The sequence below is a fragment of the Dermochelys coriacea genome, chromosome 9 (genome assembly GCF_009764565.3).
Source record: "Dermochelys coriacea isolate rDerCor1 chromosome 9, rDerCor1.pri.v4, whole genome shotgun sequence".
NCBI classification, from domain to species: domain Eukaryota; kingdom Metazoa; phylum Chordata; order Testudines; family Dermochelyidae; genus Dermochelys; species Dermochelys coriacea.
The window spans coordinates 87,686,347-87,707,768 of record NC_050076.1 but is presented as its reverse complement, the minus strand read 5'-3'; the positions used below and the strand labels follow the sequence as shown (position 1 = coordinate 87,707,768).

The 21,422-nt window shown below is 40.9% G+C and overlaps 1 protein-coding gene across 9 annotated transcripts in view; it reads right to left on the bottom strand.

The window, feature by feature from the left end:
• Positions 1 to 21,422, bottom strand: part of LOC119861038 — a 362,455-nt gene that overhangs the window by 133,209 nt on the left and 207,824 nt on the right. For 5 of the 9 annotated variants that reach the window (XR_006274115.1, XR_006274117.1, XR_006274116.1 and 2 more), the window contains one exon: positions 1,758 to 1,896. The exons of the other annotated variants lie outside the window; for them this stretch is intronic. Coding sequence is in view for 1 of the 5 variants with exons in the window: in XM_043492104.1 (XP_043348039.1) it covers positions 1,774 to 1,896 (123 nt within the window). In the remaining 4 variants the exon portion in view is untranslated. The remainder of the gene's footprint in view (positions 1 to 1,757; positions 1,897 to 21,422) is intronic. 9 annotated transcript variants of the gene reach the window in all.

Genomic DNA, 21,422 nt, shown 5'->3' with positions numbered 1-21,422 from the left:
GTCACTTAAATACAGGAATAACCTATAAACAAGAGAATTATTTAAATTCAGTTTGTATCAATGCAATATCTAGGTTCATTACTAGAGTTTATACATGTTCTATACTATGTAGCACATAGCTTCAGATGAGATTCCATAGTATGATATTCAGTGTACATTATTCTTTCTTTGGGGCAGAACTTTTTTCCATACCTGTCTGTAAATTATTTAGAATATTGCTATTGCTATAACAATAATAAGTAAACTAATGATATAGCAGCTTGATAATCAGAACATATATTGAACCACATTTATGATTTCAATTCTGTTGAAAACATTAATGAGAAGCCCCTCTATCCTGGGCCATAATGAACATTTGCAAAGTATTTTGAATCTATAGAAAATAACTGTGATCCTCCATGAGGAATCATATCACTTTGAAGCCCCCAGAATGCTCTGATTGCACAATAACTTTTCTACTCTAGAAAGGTTGCTTATCACATGTACTGTGTATTTCAGATAAAGTCTTACTAGACCACATGTTGAAACTTATCTTTTATCATCTTAGTTTTACAGGTCTAAGGCCAAATTATCAGCCATAAGTTGTCACTACTCCAGTGAAGTCAATGTTGTTGTGCTAGTTTATGCCGGCAGAAAACTCATCACATAGGGTGAAATCCTGTCCCACTGGTTTCACCTGAGCCATTATTTCACCTTCAATCTTTTAATTGCTTTCCCTCCACCCTCCCCCATCCCTTCCTCTGCTGCTTTATGGAATCAGAGTCCACAGATGGAAAAAACGATTGCTGGAGGTCAGCAAGTCCAATCTCTGCAAGTAGCAGTTCATGACAGATTCAGAAGCAGAAATATAAAACCGTTGTTGTAAAATTGAAGTTTTAAGACAAAATTCACTCATGTGCCAGAGAACCTGTGCAAGGTCTTCCATTCCACTGATGGGGACCATAGGTGGAGCTGCTGGGCAGGCATACCTGCCCAATCCCTACACAGGGGTGGGATCCCCATGCCAGCTCCATGTACATTGGAAATGAAGAGCACCATGGGAGAAGAGGATATTTTTTTTATGCACGAGCAGTATGTTTCCTGTATGGTATTTTCCTTTAATCTATGGCATGGGTACCCAGAGAACCAGTGGAATTTTTTTTATAATAAAAAAAAAGGGAGGGGGGGTAGAGAGAGATTGTTGAAACCCACAGACTGCAATGATAGTGCAGAGGAGGAGGAGGGGTGTGCGCTGTGCAACTATTGCAGCCGATGGGCTGGAATATTTATTTACTTGGTTTTATTTTTTAAAAAAATCTTTCTAGGTGCCCAGCATATGCTCTGGGTTCTCCCTAGATGGATGACTCTGGATTGGGGAGGGTGGATTTAATCTCCCCAACCCTAATGCACACTCTGGCTTTATGCAGCTGGCGTAAATGTTACCCTTGAAGAATATATAAGGGTACAGTTTTTAAAAAGGTGCTTTGGAGATATGGCCACACAAATTTCCAATCCCATTATTTGTTGACAGGATTTATGGAAGTCCCTCCCACACACTGCTTTGAAAATCAGGGACCTCATTTCATCCCCCACTTCATCATATAGGATATATGGCACAGGATATAGGCATACAGGGTATAGTTTCAACTATGCATCTGTAACCCATACACCTTCTGGGTGTGCTTTTTCTGTCCCATTTAGTGGCACCGAGACCTCTTAGAGAGAGATATAAAATGAGTCTGCTCTACAGCCTTAGTTAACAGCCAGTTGGTTTTTACCTCATGCGGCAGAGGCTCATGCACTAAGCTTCAGTGGTACTGGGTTCGATCTCACCAGCTGACAACCAGGGTTTATCGGTGTTACACATCCACACAGTCTATTGGCTTCCTCAATTGTAGCTCTAGAATGGTTAGACATCTACAAAGAAAATGGACATCTACCATTATTCCATATTACTTTCAAAGCTGCCCCATTTGTTTCATTTTGTACTCTAATTCCTTCACATAGTTATTCGTAAAAGCAGCTAAATACTGCACTGAGAACAGGGAGTCACAGCTCCTGGGCAAACGATGCCTTTAGACCCTCTCAAGTGCTCTCCTCAGGTGACAGGCCTGGCTTCCTGCATCTCACTGTGGGTGATAGTCCAATCACTCAGATACGATCTCTGGCTGCAACCTCCCCCCTCCTCAGTTTCCAATGGTGTTAATGACTTCTGGCATCTTTTGACGCAACTTTTGGGACCAGTAAGAATTTCCCTTCAGGAGCCTGTGACAGCATAGGTTTGCAGTAATGCAGAAACAGCAACAGTGTCTTCAAAACAAAGTGTTATTTATTCCTTACTCCAAGGTACAAAGCACATAGAGCAAAGGGTAAAAACAGTAAATGGCCTATACACTTGGGTCTTGCTTACACCTTAATCTTTCTTTGCCACCTTTTGTAAACTGGATGAGGGGAATTAACTATCTGTGGCTGGGAAAAGCAGCCTGTTCTACTGCAGCGGGCTCCCTGTCCATGCATCTCAGTCAGTCTGCTAGTTTTCACTATGATACGCTCTGGATAGCTTCTGGCCCCTTAGCTTAATCCCTCCTTTCTTTTTCTAGCATCTTTGAGGTACAGAATCCCCATTTATTCTAAGCTTGGCCTTTGGAGGAGTCAATCATTCTAGCCTGCATGGAAACAGACAGATATTCCTCAAATAATAGGTCCCCCCCACTGTTTTCTCAAGGAGCTTTATCTTTAACATTGTTTCATTTCCTGTGGGATCCCCATTTGCAGACTCATTTGATTGATATTAACCTACCTGAATACTAAGAGTTCAAACAGATAAGCTCAAAGGCATGTGCTATTATATCTCCCTTATTCTCCTCAGGACATGAAGTTCACTAGACATTGCTTTGAAAAAGTAAGAATATTATTTTGGTATTCCTCAAGCAAATGTGATTTCCCTGAACTAATACTAAATTTGTAACTACATCATTTCATCCCTCAGGGTTATACATGAATAGATGTGGAAAATAAGCAGGGATATGTTCTTCTCCCAAGACTAAAGGTCTGAATCCATTCCGATATACCTTGTGAAGTTATTATTATTTCTATTGGATAAACATGTAACAGCCTCAGTCGGGGATCAGGGCCTCATTGTGTTAGGTGCTGTGCACACAGTCTCTGCCATAAAGAGCTTATAATCCAAGTGTAAAACAAGAGACAACAGGTGAATACATAAGTCGGAGGGAGCACAAGTACAAGTGAAATGATTATAAATAAGCTGTAAAATGGATGTAAAAGTCTATCAGGGTTTCACTGTTTCTCCAGCCAGTTGCTCCGTGCAAGTGCTCAAGTTTTTAATTTTTTTCAAATGTATCTAACAAACTCCCATTCAGACAGAAGCCTGAGGGCAGAAGCACAGCACAGGCATTACAGCAGATTGCTTGCCAACTTATAATATCATCCTTTTCTGCCTGTATTATCAGTCCAGATAGCTCAGCCCTGCACCATTTCCTCTGTACAACGTCCGACACACTAGTTACCAGTTACCATCTCAACCATTCTCTGCCTATCAAATTGAAGATCTCAAAGGCTTCCTAGTTACTGACATGAAAGAGAAGGGAAATAATCTCACAGTCATAGAATCTATTTATCTTAATGTGCCTCACTTGTTCACAACAAGTTGCCCTACCCATAGTTCACTGAAGTTGGCAACTGCATTTCTTAAAATCTGCACAAACAATGTTTCCCTTTTTGTTCTGTCCTTCCTGACCAACTTTTACCCTTTTGGGTGCTGGTATTTCTCTGGTGACGTCAGTGAGAGCTTTGTCATTGACTTCAGTGCATGTAGGATCAAGCCCCTACTACCTTGTCTCCTGGCCATATGCATTGCTCTTTCATGTCTGCTCTTAGTATTTCTCTGTGGGTCCAGTAGGTCTCAAATACAAATACTTTGGAACTTTTTCTCTGCTACCTTGTAGCTTGGGGTCTGCTCCTCAGCTAGCATAAATCAATGCAGCTGCAGTGACTTCGGTTATTTTATTTTCTACCTTAACTTCTTGACAAAGCCTATTAAGTTACATACCAACCCTTCCCCATAACCTTTTCATATCCAATAACATGAAGGTTTATCTTGTGCTTTATTGGGTCAAAATTGGATCTGCAGTGAATGTCCATCAGAGATCTGGCTGGAGATTTCTGGTCAAGGGTAGATTTAAGGTAAGTGGAAACTGGATTCATTCAAAGATCAGGAGCCCTGGATCCTCTGAAACCAGCCCCTTTCCTCAGACAGACATTTTCCCCAATGTCAGGCCTGCCTTTCACTGAACTCTTTTCCTGAGCCTTATGCCAACCCCTTGATAGATGCTGCTTTTTTCTCTCACTCTTGAGTCTTTGATTTTGTGCCCAAGATTTTGTGCCCAACCAGGTGGCTGCCTGATAACTGTCATCTGTGAGCTGTAATACTGCTAGCAGATCTTCCTTTGCCTGATTCATGTAGCCTTCCCTTATTATTGGGCCCAGATCCCAAGGATCCTGTCTGTCTTAATCCACCCATGACTGATGGAGCCTTGGCAAATTTCTCAAGAGTCTTGAACCTGAAGTTTTCACCCAGGCATAATTCCTTATATCATTCACCCAGATAGGTTCCTATCTTGCTCATGTCAAGTATTATGTGTGAAAACTCCCTCTGGAATACCAGAGCCGCACCAAGCCCGCAGGAAACTGCTCCATGAGCTAGAAACAAGATCTTTGCATTTTCATTGCCTGCTGAACGTGGGTTTATTACTGTTCAACCCATGGAAAGCCTGAGGCCAATCTGATATACATCAGTGAAAAAATAAGAACAATAGGCTACATGCATTGAGCACTGTCACGCTGAAATCAGTGCTGGCTTACGAGCTTTGAAAGAGGAAAAATATTGAGACTGAGAAAACCGTGATGCTCAGGATAAAGGAACAGGAGATGAAATGTTCTCGAAATGTAGCCAACACCACTACAGTCACAAACATATTTAACACTTTTACTAATCAGCAATTGTCTCTTTATTCACATATATTTTGCAAAGCTCCACTTTATTCTCATTTGGTGCAAATTCGTGAGGCAGAAGCTCACACATGGTTCGAATAGTTCAGAATAGCTTTAAAAAAAAAAAAACTGAAAAACAGGAGCCTAGATTTTTAGCAGCCTGAATATCCGTAGGGACAGATATATAACAAACCAGGAGTTAGTTGATGGACAGCTAAGGGGTGGATTTGAAGAAATATCCGACTTTTGTATAATCTTCCCCTTTCTGCATAGCATAGTTACTCACTATTTAGATCCAGGCCTGATTTCTGACTGCTTGTTACTTTTTCTATAGCTCTAGTGGCAGCATATGGAATTACACACCTGGCATAAAGTCTGATACTGGAGTCTTAGCCCTGGTCTACGTTGGCAGGGGCACGGGGAAGAGGGGGGATTGATCTAAGTTATGCAACTTCAGCTACGTGAATAACGTAGCTGAAGTCAACGTACTTAGATCAACTTATCATGGTGTCTTCGCCGTGGTGAATCAACTGCTGCCACTCCCCCGTCGACTCTGCTTGCGCCTCTCGCAGCACTGGAGTGCAGGAGTTGACAGGAGAGCGCTCGGGTGTCAATTTATCATGTCTAGACTAGATGCGATAAATCGATCCCCGATCGGGTGGGTAGTGAAGATATACCCTTAGTAAACAGTAAAAGATATGGATGAATTTGCCAGGGCAAGCATGATGTCACAAGCTCAACATAAGCCAACATGACAATGCAAATTCATGCCTGTCCCTTAGTGCAAAATTCTGGATCCAGAGCCTGAGAATTTAAAAAAAAACCATCACCTGGATATCCTGTTTTCTTGAACCTGATGGTTTTGTTTTTCAAATGACATCCCAGATGGATCTTTCGTAAACATAAGAGGGATTGAACAGGCCCACTTGTTTATTCTTTCAAGAATATAAGTGCTCTATTTCAGATATCAGCACCAAAAGCTAGTCCGGTCGATTTGTCAAATAAAGGTTGTTGCAGTCTGGAAGAATTTTACTGCCAGCCTCTTTGGTAAATCAGGGATTATCTCTGATTACCTGTGGACATTCTTTTGGGATTATACTAAATCCCAAGAGGGCAGTTCTCTCAGAAACTTCTAGATTAGTGCAACTGTCTCCTTTCTAGTGCTTTCAAATGTTTTTTTGGTGTCCTCTGTGGTTTCTCATGGATCTACTAGATAGTTTGCGCTCCCTTCATGCAGCGTGAAGTTATTCTGCATATGCCTTTCTTTGCCCTCCAATGAAAGCAAAAAACCCCTCTCCTTCTTTCTCATCAACCTAGTCATTAAAATGGATTTTTCCCCCTTATTGTATCAGTGCTGTGAATTTGTTGCTTCTTTAAACTCAGGAAACTTTTATTTTACAATTATAAGATACGTTTTGAAGGTGAAGTGAAAGGCTTTTAACTCACTGAGTGAGTTCAAACCCTCAGGCTTCTTTATTGCCAAAGATGACAGGCCTGATTCTGCAGTCTTTAGCTCAGGAAAACCTCTTGACTTCAGTGGGAATAGTAACAATGTAATGACGGCCACTAACTCTGCTGCCATGCAACACAAGGACCCTTTGCACTGGGGGTTTGGCAGAGATTAAGGGGAAGGAAACTTTCCCTCAATCTGGTACCACTAAGGAAGTGTATGTAGCTGAAGACCCAATGTACTCTGGTGGGGGGGATTTTTCGTTGGAGTTTTACTATTGACTAGCAAAATTAGGCCAAAGCCAAGTGCCTTTGAAAATCCCACCCTTTATGTGTACATTTGTGGAGTCACAGAGTGTCAGATCCACTGACCACAACCCATTACACCTCACTCCCTTGGGGAACCAGTCATCCTCTATGTATTATACATAGCTGTGAGCACAGACAATAATCAGTTGGTAAATGATAATTATTAGGACCTTACCAAATTCATAGTCCATTTTGGTCAATTTGACAGTCATAGGATTTTAAAAATCATAAGTGTCATGATTTCAGCTATTTAAATCTGAAATGTCATGGTGTTGTAATTGTAGGAGTCCTGACCCAAAAAGGAGTTGCGGATGGGTCACAGTTATTATTGAGGGGGTTGTGTTACTGCTACCCTTATTGCTGTGCTGTTGCTGGCAGCCGTGTTGCCTTCAGAGCTGGTCGACTGGAGACCAGCAGCTGCTGGCTAGGAGCCCAGCTCTGAAGGCAGGGCCGCTGCCAGCAGAAGTAAGGATGGCATGGTACGATATTGCCACCCTTACTTCTGCACTGCTGCTGGTTGGTGCTTCCTTCAGAGCTGGGTGCCCAGCCAACAGCCGCTGCTCTCCAGCCACCCAGCTCTGAAGGCAGCGCAGAAGTAAGGGTGGCAATACCATCCCCCCCGCCCACAAAAAAATAACCTTACAAACCCCCCTGCAAATCCCTTTTGGGTCTGGACCCCCAATTTGAGAAATGCTGATTGCTCCCATGAAATCTGTAGAGCATAGGGTAAAACTACACAAAAGATCTGATTTCATTGTCTGTGAAATATTTTTTTCTTCATGGTCATGAATTTGGTAGGGCCATTCATGATTGATCAGTGATGTCATCCAGGTTTCAGAGTAGCAGCCGTGTTAGTCTGTATTCGCAAAAAGAAAAGGAGTACTTGTGGCACCTTAGAGACTAACAAATTTATTAGAGCATAAGCTTTCGTGAGCTACAGCTCACTTCATCGGATGCATTTGGTGGAAAAAACAGAGGAGAGATTTATATACACACACACAGAGAACATGAAACAATGGGTTTATCATACACACTGTAAGGAGAGTGATCACTTAAAATAAGCCATCACCAGCAGCAGGGGGGGGAAGGAGGAAAACCTTTCATGGTGACAAGCAGGTAGGCTAATTCCAGCAGTTAACAAGAATATCAGAGGAACAGTGGGGGGTGGGGTGGGAGGGAGAAATACCATGGGGAAATAGTTTTACTTTGTGTAATGACTCATCCATTCCCAGTCTCTATTCAAGCCTAAATTAATTGTATCCAGTTTGCAAATTAATTCCAATTCAGCATTCTCTCGTTGGAGTCTGTTTTTGAAGCTTTTTTGTTGAAGTATAGCCACTCTTAGGTCTGTGATCGAGTGACCAGAGAGATTGAAGTGTTCTCCAACTGGTTTTTGAATGTTATAATTCTTCACGTCTGATTTGTGTCCATTCTTTTACGTAGAGACTGTCCAGTTTGGCCAATGTACATGGCAGAGGGGCATTGCTGGCACATGATGGCATATATCACATTGGTAGATGCGCAGGTGAACGAGCCTCTGATAGTGTGGCTGATGTGATTAGGCCCTATGATGGTATCCCCTGAATAGATATGTGGACAGAGTTGGAAACGGGCTTTGTTGCAAGGATAGGTTCCTGGGTTAGTGGTTCTGTTGTGTGGTGTGTGGTTGCTGGTGAGTATTTGCTTCAGATTGGGGGGCTGTCTGTAAGCAAGGACTGGTCTGTCTCCCAAGATCTGAGAGAGTGATGGCTCGTCCTTCAGGATAGGTTGTAGATCCTTGATGATGCGTTGGAGAGGTTTTAGTTGGGGGCTGAAGGTGATGGCTAGTGGCGTTCTGTGGCGTTCTGTTGTTGTTCTGTGCTAATAAGCGATGGTCACATAAACACCACCCTATATCGGAAACCTACTGACCGCTATTCCTACCTACATGCCTCTAGCTTTCATCCAGATCATACCACTCGATCCATTGTCTACAGCCAAGCGCTACGATATAACCGCATTTGCTCCAACCCCTCAGACAGAGACAAACACCTACAAGATCTCTATCATGCATTCCTACAACTACAATACCCACCTGCTGAAGTGAAGAAACAGATTGACAGAGCCAGAAGAGTACCCAGAAGTCACCTATTACAGGACAGGCCCAACAAAGAAAACAACAGAACGCCACTAGCCATCACCTTCAGCCCCCAACTAAAACCTCTCCAACGCATCATCAAGGATCTACAACCTATCCTGAAGGACGAGCCATCACTCTCACAGATCTTGGGAGACAGACCAGTCCTTGCTTACAGACAGCCCCCCAATCTGAAGCAAATACTCACCAGCAACCACACACCACACAACAGAACCACTAACCCAGGAACCTATCCTTGCAACAAAGCCCGTTGCCAACTCTGTCCACATATCTATTCAGGGGATACCATCATAGGGCCTAATCACATCAGCCACACTATCAGAGGCTCGTTCACCTGCGCATCTACCAATGTGATATATGCCATCATGTGCCAGCAATGCCCCTCTGCCATGTACATTGGCCAAACTGGACAGTCTCTACGTAAAAGAATGAATGGACACAAATCAGACGTGAAGAATTATAACATTCAAAAACCAGTTGGAGAACACTTCAATCTCTCTGATCACTCGATCACAGACCTAAGAGTGGCTATACTTCAACAAAAAAGCTTCAAAAACAGACTCCAACGAGAGAATGCTGAATTGGAATTAATTTGCAAACTGGATACAATTAACTTAGGCTTGAATAGAGACTGGGAATGGATGAGTCATTACACAAAGTAAAACTATTTCCCCATGGTATTTCTCCCTCCCACCCCACCCCCCACTGTTCCTCTGATATTCTTGTTAACTGCTGGAATTAGCCTACCTGCTTGTCACCATGAAAGGTTTTCCTTCTTCCCCCCCCTGCTGTTGGTGATGGCTTATCTTAAGTGATCACTCTCCTTACAGTGTGTATGATAAACCCATTGTTTCATGTTCTCTGTGTGTGTGTATATAAATCTCTCCTCTGTTTTTTCCACCAAATGCATCCGATGAAGTGAGCTGTAGCTCACGAAAGCTTATGCTCTAATAAATTTGTTAGTCTCTAAGGTGCCACAAGTACTCCTTTTCTTGATGTCATCCAGTACTGCACAGCCTCAGTTCCATTCTGCCCTTAGCAATTTTCCCCATTCCTTTCCAGTTCTAAATATTGTCAGCGTCACCACATGATTTCAGGAGTCCTCAACTGAGCAAGGAAATCTTCCAGGGCTTATGTCCCTCTGCCTATAAGCTCTCCCTACAGCAAGGTGATTGGAGTCACTCTGCAGTACAACCACAGCAAAGGTTTCCTCAGAGAAGAGAAAGTTCCATTGTCATGCCCTGCATCTCTCCCTTCTACTCACTCACACACTGCAGGCCTGATTATTTTCCAGTGTAAACTTGTATAAATCTGAGTAATTTCACTGAGGCTAAGGGAACTGTATCAGCATAAAACTGATGTAACTTAGAGATCAGAACCTGGCGTTGCATTGCTAGTGATAATTCAGCCTTGATTAGGACAATTGATTCAGTACTGAAAATCCTGCAGTCCAGTTGCAATTCTTCTGCGTTATGTAATCATGTTACATAGTTAACAAATGCCATAGTTTATTGTGCAGCCTGTTGCTACACACAGTATTCAGCACACAGCACAAATGCCTCTTTATGTCATCTTGCATTATCACATTTTACTATTAACAATGGGCTACATAATGAAATCAGAAACTCGGGGAAGAAAACATCAACATAAACAAGCTGTGGTGCAGCCAGAGACAGAGGGTTTTTTAATTATGAAAAGCCTCCAAAAGCCTGTTAAGAGATAGAATAAAACTATGGTACTGGATCTCCTCTGAAGATGACTATTTAAAATCTCTTTCAGTATGTTCAGAACACAGACACCTTGCAATCAAAGATTCGTGCAGACTAGACACGGACACGCTCCCAGGCTTAAAAGAAGAAAGCAATCTCAGTGAAATCATATGGGAAGGAAATCACTCAAAGGACAGCAAGACATACACTGTCAAACAATCGGCATATGAGCCAGATAACAATAAAGAAATACCCATTTTCCAAATAGCCCGAATGTTTATACGCAATAAAGTAAAATGATGTGTTGTATAAATTGCTGATGCCTTGTTCAGACCCTGATTATCTTTCGCATAGTTATACAATACTATAAAAAGAAGTCTCTCTCATTGATACCTGTCTTTGTATGATTAGCTTACATTGGTCCCTTCAGGATAAAACTCTTTTTCGGAACAATAGGAATCTTTTTTTCATTAAGAACATTTGTTTAAAAGAGACAAGAGGAAGCCATTTAATTTCAAGGTATTTGCCATAGTATGATGTGAACAGCCACTTCATCTCATACGCTACCTTTGACTCTGCACCCAACCAAAGCCACTATCCTTTGCCTTTTGAGCAGCAGGGTAAATGTAGTCCAGAGCTATCCTCGTTCTCTCTGTCAGGACATACCTCTTTCATCCAAAGGCAATTCAGGGAATTAGGCAGAGGCGACATCCAGTCTGCCTTGTTATTAAGTTAAAGACGATAAAAACTCAGAGACAGATGTGAACAGAACTTGTTCCATTCATTTCCTGGGAACGCACGCTCCTGTGTGCAGCAAATCACACCCTATCCTACTTCAAAGCTTATAATGATTCTAATTTCATTAATCAGAAATGGATCATCACAGGCTGCCAAAGACATAGCAAAGGAGGGGTCATAACTTCCTTTAAGTTAATGCCTTTTTAAAAAAAAAAAAAAAAAAAGACAAATGTGTTTGCAGAGTCGCTCTTGTTTTTTCCCCCTGCCCAAATATTACTTTCTACTTTTAAATCATAATATGTCATTTGGATGAGCACCTTATCACTAGCCAACAGGGGGAATTCAGTGTTTGTATTTATATTTGCATTTACATACACAGCATCTCAAACTACTGACAGAATAATGAATCACAGACTGTAGAGTGGGGACTACATGCATCAGGGCATCCATTATGCCACTTGGCAGCAGCATCTCACGGGTTGTACAGCTGGGAACATTTTGGGTCCTAATTAATCTTTGTTGCTATTAACTCACAGAGAGGGCATTTTGGTTCAGAAAGCATGGCTGGTTTTTACTCTTTTGAAATAAGCCTTGGGATGTATAGCATCTTAAAGAACTCTTTTGAAAAGTCAGATGGGACACTGATATAGCAATTTACTCAACGGATGGTACCAGCCATCAATGCAGTGCCCTCAGTGAATAACATCTGTAATGGATGCTAAACATAAATGATACAGTATACTGCTTGAGTTCTGGTAAGGGTCTCTCCTCCTTAGGTCCATAGGTTTTCTTATCCTATCAGTTATTACCCTGCTAATGAAGTGAACAATTGCAAAGTATCTCAGGTTTCAGAGTAGCAGCCGTGTTAGTCTGTATTTGCAAAAAGAAAAGGAGTACCGGTGGCACCTTAGAGACTAACAAATTTATTAGAGCATAAGCTTTCGTGAGCTACTGAGCTGTAGCTCACGAAAGCTTATGCTCTAATAAATTTGTTAGTCTCTAAGGTGCCACCGGTACTCCTTTTCTTTTTGCAAAGTATCTGACACACTTCGGGTGCTATGTAAGCAATATACATTCCAGGGTATTATAAACTCACTAATTGTATTCAAGGGAAAACAGAACATTTTATATACAGTACAGATGGGCCCAAGTATAGACCCACATCCAGATGTCACAAAGCCCAAAGTTCTGGATGTCCAGAACTGAGGTTCAGGCTATTAGAAAGATAGGAGTTACTTGCAAAAGTTGGATCTGAATCTGGTTTTGGTTTTTTGGACACACTGAAAGCATGGGTGTGATCACATCTGGGTATTAGGCTCTCATCCACCTCGAATGTATAATGCATGTTTAAGCTTTTAGCCACCGTCCTGTGCTGGGGATGGTGCACAGCCACACTGCACTTGTGGCTGTTATGCCTCGGGGGAAGCAGTCAATGCATCCACTCAAGGGGTGCAACATATGCTGCCCAACAGCAACTCCGATCCCTTTGGAGTGGCTAGTGTCTGAGGGTTGCTAGCAGGGAGTAGTGTCTGCACTTACAAGAGTACCAGGATTGCCCTTCATGGATAGCCCTTCATGACAGGTTTGCAAGGAGCGGGCATGGCTTCTTGTGCCCTTCTTTTGTGCCTCAAACAAAGGGTGGCTATAACCCCGCCCTAAATAATTATGCTTCTGGTTCTCATCCAGCCTTCTCCTTTTGCACTACTTCTCGGATTTGCCAAGCTCGCTGAACTACCGAGGCTGCAGATCACTCGGATCAAATCACTTTCATGGCCAGCTCATTTTTAAAATGTGCCTTTACACTTTCCCATGAATCTAAGTCCTCCACAAAAGTTACAAACAGCAGCGATGACCCAGAGGGAAGCAGCCACTCTGCCAGAAGCAGAAAAGTGAAAAGGAACCCCAAAAAGAAGAGCTGGTGACAAAGGGCAGGGGGAACAAGTCACAAGTGAGCTGACCTGAACAGAAGGGCCTTGCACTGAGCCTTGTAGGCAGATGCACAGGGTTTCAGTATTCATGCAAGGGAGCGGTGGTTACAGCCAGTTCCATGGCAGATAGTAAAGCTTTATGAAGTGTTTGTAATCCAGCCTAAGGCTAAGCAGAGCCACGTGGTTGGATACTGCACCCAGTTAACCAGCGTGACTCAAAAGTAATGTCGCTGGAGCTAATAGGACTACACCAGTGTAAATGACAGGAGAGTCAGGTCAACTGTTTTCATTATGGAAAATGTCACATTTCCACTGGGGTTTGCTTAGAGATGTTGGGAGGAATGGGTCTAGAAATCCAAGCCCATCTCAGGGGTAAGAGTCAATCATGAATCAAAGAACCTGCATGAATCAAGCTGTAAGCATGTCTTAGCAGTATGCACTACAGAACTTTTAGTGTGAAGCAGCAGATTCCACATAGTTATTTAGTGCCCAGCAAGTCGATGTGCTGCAGAGTCACACTCCAGCTTGTCATGCATTCTGGCGATTTATGTCATTGCCTATATCCCTTAACATTAATCTACCCTGGCATCTAATGAGAGAGAATATAAACTTCCCAAATTCTTCAACATGATAGGCAATAGAGATTTTGTTCTGCGTGGTGAAAAAATGTATAATAGAAGCTAGAGTGACACCATCACATTCATTGTCACTCAATTATGCAAACCGTAAGAATGGCCATGGTGGGGGTTTCATATTTATTGTCTCTCCGCGAGTCCTAGACCAAATGTGTCCAGTTTTCAAAAAAAATGTGGCTTTTTTGCTGTTGGCCCTGCAAACTCAATCTCAGACCTCAGAGTCAGATAGTAATAAGCCATTATATAATAAAGGATTTATAGGCCAAATTATGCTTTCAATTATACTTTACAAAAACCCAGTCTCTTCATATTATGTCCTGGCTGGTACCTGTGCCATCCTATGGCCTCCAATAAGTTTGTACTGTACAGATGTAACTGTTTGCCCTATAATTGAAACTTGAGACAATTCTGTTTGTTATAAACAAGACCAAAGCAAATCCAGCTCAATTCTTTTAGCTAGCTTTGTCTCTATAGTGCTAACAGGAGGAAATTTCAGTGAAAACATGTGTTGCTGAATCAGATGATAGGACTGTGAATACGCACAGACCTGTTCAATAAGCAGCTCCCATTTTCGCATATGTATTTTTCAGAACAGAGCTATGCTTTAAGGAAATTGATGACAGGGAATAGAGTTCTGGAAGGAGTATTTTGGGTAAAACAAATCATTACAACTCCCTGACTTCCATAGATTTGTATAGACAAGGCCTCAATCAAAAAGTTAGTGTGTGGCAAGCTGAGGTGTAAATCTACCTCACGTTAGCCTACCATGTACTAACTGTTCATGTGCAGTCTGCTACCTCATGCTAAAAAGTTCTCTAGTGCACTTTGACCTACTCCCGTTTTAATGTGGGGGCCATCAAAGCTCACAAGGGAACTTTTAGTGCGTGGCAGCAGGGTCCACATGGATAGTTAATGCATGGAAAGCTAGTGTGAGATAAATTTATACCCCATCTCACCACAAAGACAAGCCCAAAGGAAAAACAAAATGATGATAGAATATAGACCTTTGATCTAGCTCTATGTCTGCCCTTTTCCATGACATCAAAACGTTCAGAATAGTCTTTAAAAATAAAAAAATATGCTTCAGGTTGTTCCTGTTACAATGGAGAAGAAATTCTAACTTTCAAGACACAGAGTTAAGTAGAGAATTATACCAAATTACAATTCACTGGGATCAAATGTGATGCAATTTTGCAGTTATTAAGTACCTACTGAACTCTAACTCTATATGCAGAGCCAGGGGGTTTTTTGCATCACATGAAGGATACAATGCTACTGTGCTTAGTGAGATGAATAATTAACTTCATGTTCAGTAAACAGCACGTTCACCCCTGACCTTTCTTGTCACCGGCTGTTTGGTTAGTAGCCTTATTAGGTATGCTTGGCTAATAAGTGGTCCATCTGTGTGTTCTGTCCCGGATAGGTCAGGCCACCCTTTGGAGCTGGCATTCTTCAGCTACTCTGTACTGGTGCATATTTAGAAAATGCATGGGAAATACTGTGTAGTCATTTTATATCACCAAAATTAGAGGCTGTTGTATTAAAAAAACCTGACCCGTCAGCTAACACTGTTTGTGATAATGCTCTAAATTCCCCAGTCTTTGCTTTTTACCAATGAAAATTAATTCTTTTAGATTCACAGCCTGGAAATCCCAAGTCCTTGGCATGTCAGCTAGCGGTTCAGTTCTGAGACACAGGCAATTCCTCAAGAAACCCCAGCCCAACACAATCAAATAAAACTTGTCAAAGTCCAGCTAATCAAAAACTCTGCACTTAATCACATCAGCTCCTTCAGCTAAAACCAGACAGAGTTACATCTGGGGATTCTTGCTAAGTTCAATACAACCTAGTATTCAAATAACTTGCATGACTGTTTGTTCCTCAGCTTTATTCTAAATTCTACAAATACATCATCATTAATTAAAAACAGTGCAATAATGTGAGATATTAAGTCTCCCAAAGCATACACATATTTTGCGAGTTGTTTGGATACAGGTCAATGCCTCGGGTTAAAACTTTTAACTATAATTTGGAGATTATTTGCAAGGCAGAAAGTGTAGCAGATAGCGCAGGAATTTTTTTCTGTTTCTGCCACTGATTGACCATAAAAATTTTGGGTAAGTCACCGAAACAGCACATACCACAATTTAACCACAATATATGACCAATAAATACTCACTTACTATAGGGAATCTTTTTGACTGAGCAGGAGGATGTACTAGACTAATATTATGCATATTAACTAACACTGTGGTTAGTCAGTGGGACTACTCATGTTCTTAAAATTACAAACATACTTGGGTGCTTTGCTAGATCTGGGCCTAAATGCCAACTAGGATTATAAATTGCTAACCGTCTTATAGTAAGTTAAAAAAAATACATTTCTCCTGAATAAAAAGTAGGCAGAATTCAGGATTGGTGTGCTTCACTGCCAAAGGTCAAACTACCACCTACTTTGTTTTCCTATGCGCATAGCTGTTTGAACTAGCAGTGCTGCCGGAAACCGCCCCCCCCCCCCCCCCGGCTTGAAGTAGTTTCCATCATATCCAGAGTTTGCAGTTTGGTTCAATGGCTCTCATCACCCCCACTATAAAAATTGTTCCAGCACCCCACCTACCGTGCATGGTACAATACAACTTGTACTTTCTATAGGATCATTCATGTCAACTCTGTCCCAAAATGTTTACACAGAGCTGAGTAAAAAGAAAAGGAGTACTTGTGGCACCTTAGAGACTAACAAATTTATTAGAGCATAAGCTTTCGTGAGCTACAGCTCACTTCATCGGATGCATTAGCTGAGTAATGCAGTTACAAGACTAATCTCTCTCTCTCTCTCTCTCTCTCTGCTATTAGGAGGTACAGAAAAGAGTGAAAGATGTTTTCAGTTAAAATTGGTAAAGAGAGGACATCATGGCTGTGAGATATAGGTAAATTGCTCCTGAGGGCATAATGTTGCAAATGGGAAAGGTCTCATATCAAGGAAGCTGTACTGTGTGATGGGACAGAGGCAGCAACTAGCTAGAAGTGTAGAAGGAGCTGACAGGAGAGAACAATCTTTGGGGAAGGGTGGGATAAGTCCACTGATGGTACCAATATTCAAAACGAAATAATTTCAGATAGATTCTTAGACAGTGACTTTGGGGGGGAGGGGAGGGGACGATTGCAAACTTTCATTAATAATTATTTCAGATACCAAAGGGGAATGTCACAAAAAGGGAAGGATTCCTGTTCCCTGTCCCAGTTTGGAGGAAGTAAGGGTTCATGCACTTTCATCACCACCACCTTAAAGACCATCAAGTCTTATAGCCCTGGTGAGCAAACAATAGTAGTAGTGGTGTTTTCCCATTTATAGCACTTTAATACTGCTTCTGAGTAATCTTGTTGGCCAATTAGAAAAAGACATGATCTCCAAGCACTCAAAGGCTTTGATCAAAATGCTCCTGTGATTTTAATAGCTATTAATGGGAAAACAGACTTTAAAATATTATTTTCAATTTACTCTAACCTTCAAAGCTTGTAAATGTTCAAAACAAATTTCCATTTCTTAGGATTATTATTTAAACCAAGCATTATTTAATAATACTAAATCAACTCATTTGTTGAGAAAATAATTAAGTCACACTAGGTTTAAGAAGAGGAGGATGCATGATTGACCTTTTAATGAAAAGGATTAACACTAGCCAGCAACAACGTGGTAAAAATCACAAAGGAAAAAATGACCTTTTTACATCTTCACTAAGAATAACTATGCATAGAAATAGGGTGTCATCAGCATTAAACTATCCATCAGATTATGAAATAGAGTGTCTCGTCTCAAAGAACATGGTTAAGAAAACATAAGATCTGGGTATACTGACACATATAATATTTATATAGAATACATTTTTTGCTCAATACATAAAGAAAATGAACTATTCTCACAAATGACCCAAAGAAAAAGGTCAACCAATCATATCTTGCCAGTGTTTCTCTTTAAGTCTAAACAATTAATTCCTATTAAATTAATGCACCCTGCACCAGCAATTCTCTCTCACAGCCATTCTGAAAGTAAGTAACTGCAGTATTATATATATATATATATATATATATATATATATATATATATATATAGGGCAATTCAAGAGGGAAGCAAATGGTTAAAGCTGGAGGCAAAAGACTTAGGTTCTAGTGTTCTCCTTCCTCGTTATCCTCCAAGACTTTAAAGACATGAATAAAAACATGTGTGGTGAAGAGCAGATGATGGCCACATGGGTAGAGAAAGTAAAAAGCTTCTTTAGAAAAATGTACTTTGAAACATGGAAAGTTTTATCTTTCTATCAACATTTCTTTCTTTCTGACAAAATCAACTAACCAACTAAGGGTTCTGTGCTTCCCTAAGAACTCAGGGAGCCTGGACTGGTTATACGTCTGTGGCTTGCTCTTTGCTTACGTACACAGTGGTCTGTTTATGGGTGCAGCAGAACCAGCTGCATTGCCCTGGATTCTCTCTTCATCACATCCACTGAGGAAAAACAACATTAACTGGTACGGCCTAATGCTGTATTCATTTCAGATGGCTTGCCCCCTCATGTTGTAGAGCCTTTCCAGGGAAGTCCTGGGACAGATCAAGCCAAGGAATTCCTAGAAATTCAGGACCATTGCAGTGGTGCTTGCAGACAAGTTAGGGCAGGGGACCAAGGACAGATGAGGAGTTGCAGGGTCTCTCCAGAGAAGTCTCTGCCTCCCAGGGATTCGAGATTTTCTGGAAATCTTAGGGAGCTAACATGTTATAGGGCATCAATATCCAGTTGAAGTATTTTAATAGGAATTTAAAAACTGAAAATTACAGAGTTTCCTCCTGTCTTTGTGGGTTATTCCTAAAGAAAGTATGTTAATGCCATTGAAATGGTTCTATACCACAAGAGTTCTGAAACATATTGCTTGCAGGTCATGTGTGTAGTAAGAATATTTCACATACTAATAAGTTGCACTTTCATAGGGATGCTCAAGTTTAGTCTTGCTCCTATTAACTAGCACTTGTAATCCAGCATCTGGAATAGAGTTTAATGCCTCCTTTTATAGTTGAGCAGGAGGCTATGACTACACTACAGAGCTTACAGCAGCACCGATGCTAATGAAGACGCTCTAAACAATGGGAGAGAGCTCTCCCACCAACTTAATTACTCAACCCCCCGCGAGCTGTGTCCACACCAGTGCTTAGGTGTAACTTATGTTGCTCAGGGGTGGCTTATTCACACCCCTGCGCACCTTACATTATGCCAACATAAGTGGTACTGTGTACAAGCCCTCACTGCATGTTTTGCCAATGTCTACTTGTCATTTACACAGTTATAATAAAAGCCTAATTTATACATCCCTTCTTTTCTTTGATAATCCCTGGCCATTTTGCTAAGAACAAGTATAGTACCAACTACACCAAATACTAACAAGTGTAGTATTGTACAATTTTTAAACCAACCTTTGTATTTTTGGATAATCTAAGGACTAGATTGCTAGACAGAATCTAACCCAGATGTACAGACACTCTTTCCTTACCCTGTGTATTATATAATTTTAACATTAGCTTTAATAAAATTTTTAAATCTATTAGTTTAATAGCTGAGATGCCGCCTCTCTGGAGGCTATGCCCTGCACTCAAAGAGAGGAAGGCTTAACTGTCTCATATATGTAATGTGGCTCCCTGATTAATACCCATGTCAATCATGGCCCACTTAGGGGTCATCTTGAACATCTTTCAACTCACACTATTATCTTGACTCTTAGTATTATTAACTATTATTATTTCACTCATTTTATATACCTGTTTTCAAACATTTAATAATGGCACATTTACCTTCCCAAGAAATGCATGAAAATAAACAACATGACTAATAGTATGCATGCTGTACATATAGACATATAATCCATGGTTTTACCTACACATATACCTTCCATTGCACTGGTATAAATTAAGAGGTAAGAAAACTTAAATAGTTCAGAAAAATGCTCACTATCTCATGTACTTAAAAGTCCTAGACATGCAGTAATAAAACCTCTGCAAAATAAGCAAAATGCATTATATGTCACTTTCAAATCAAAAGAAATCAGTGAAAGCTCTGCTATAGAGTTCTGTTGCATTTGGCTCTGATTCTCATTACAGAGAGAAATAACAATTTTACATCAGACCTGGAGACCTGATTCACCAACATCTTGCACCTGTGTAGTCATTTACATTGGTATAAAATGCAACCAGATCAAGAAAAAAGAAAAGGAGTACTTGTGGCACCTTAGAGACTAACAAATTTATTTGAGCATAAGCTTGAGTAATGCATCCCATGAAGTGAGCTGTAGCTCATGAAAGCTTATGCTCAAATAAATTTGTTAGTCTCTAAGGTGCCACAAGTACTCCTTTTCTTTTTGCGAATACAGATTAACACGGCTGCTACTCTGAAACCAACCAGATCAAGTGCAATCATTTATACCTATTTTGCCCTGGTGAGCAGGACTACACAAAGTGCCAGATAGTGTAGAATCAAGCCTATCAAATTTGATAGTGTTTCTCCCAATTTACACTCATGTAAGTGAACTCAGATCATTGATCACTGAATAGCCTATTTTGCTTTTTTAAGGCTTATCTCCTATATTCTGCTTTGAGAGTATGACATAAAATGCCAATTGTCTACCACAAACATTGTCAACAAGTTGTTAGAACTTTTGTGCAGTTCTTGTTGATTTGGACAAGAAGAAAAAAGTTAACGAATAAAAAAAAAAGAAAAAAAATTCATCCCTCCTGTCTCTAGCTTGCCAGACTTGATCTATCTAACCCTGAAGTCAAAGGAAGAATTTCTATGTAGTTTCCCACATTTGTTTCCCCTCCTTACAACTCCCAAAGGCTGCAGAGTCTTGAATGCAAGATAATCTGTAGATCAATGAGAGCGGATGTAAAACTCTTGCTAAGCCATGCTTTCCCAGCTGGGGGTAAATTCACTTGCCTAATTAGAAATGTCAAGTCTCTGTTAAAGCAGCAAGAAATTGAGTTAACTCTACAAAAAGTTAACTCTTCCCTAATTAGGTCTCATCTGTTCAGTCACATGATTTGCCTGCAAAATCTTCACTGTTTGGTTTAACTGGTAGGGCTGTGATACCTGTAGAAAGTACTACGCCAATAACAGTATTTGCTAAATTTATGCTGTGAAATGCACCTTTCCCAAAACACACTCTCAATTCTAGAAATTCTCTCCGTGCACATGATCACTCCAAATGAGAGAGATGTGTTTCTTCTGCTCCATCACGTGGAGCTGGTGTCTTTGGACCTGATACACCTATTGCACCAGCTGCTGCCTCATCCCTTTTAAAGCCTCCATCTGGGCAGAGAAAAGACTAGTTGGATAATATGTAAGGACTAATAGTTCCAGTTGCATATGACTTAGTGGGAGCTAGGACACCCTTCTGGAGGAAGAAATAAAGACAGGAGATTAAGCAGGTTGCTAAGTGGAAGGAAACCAGAAGTGTAAAAAAACAGGAGTACTTGTGGCACCTTAGTGACTAA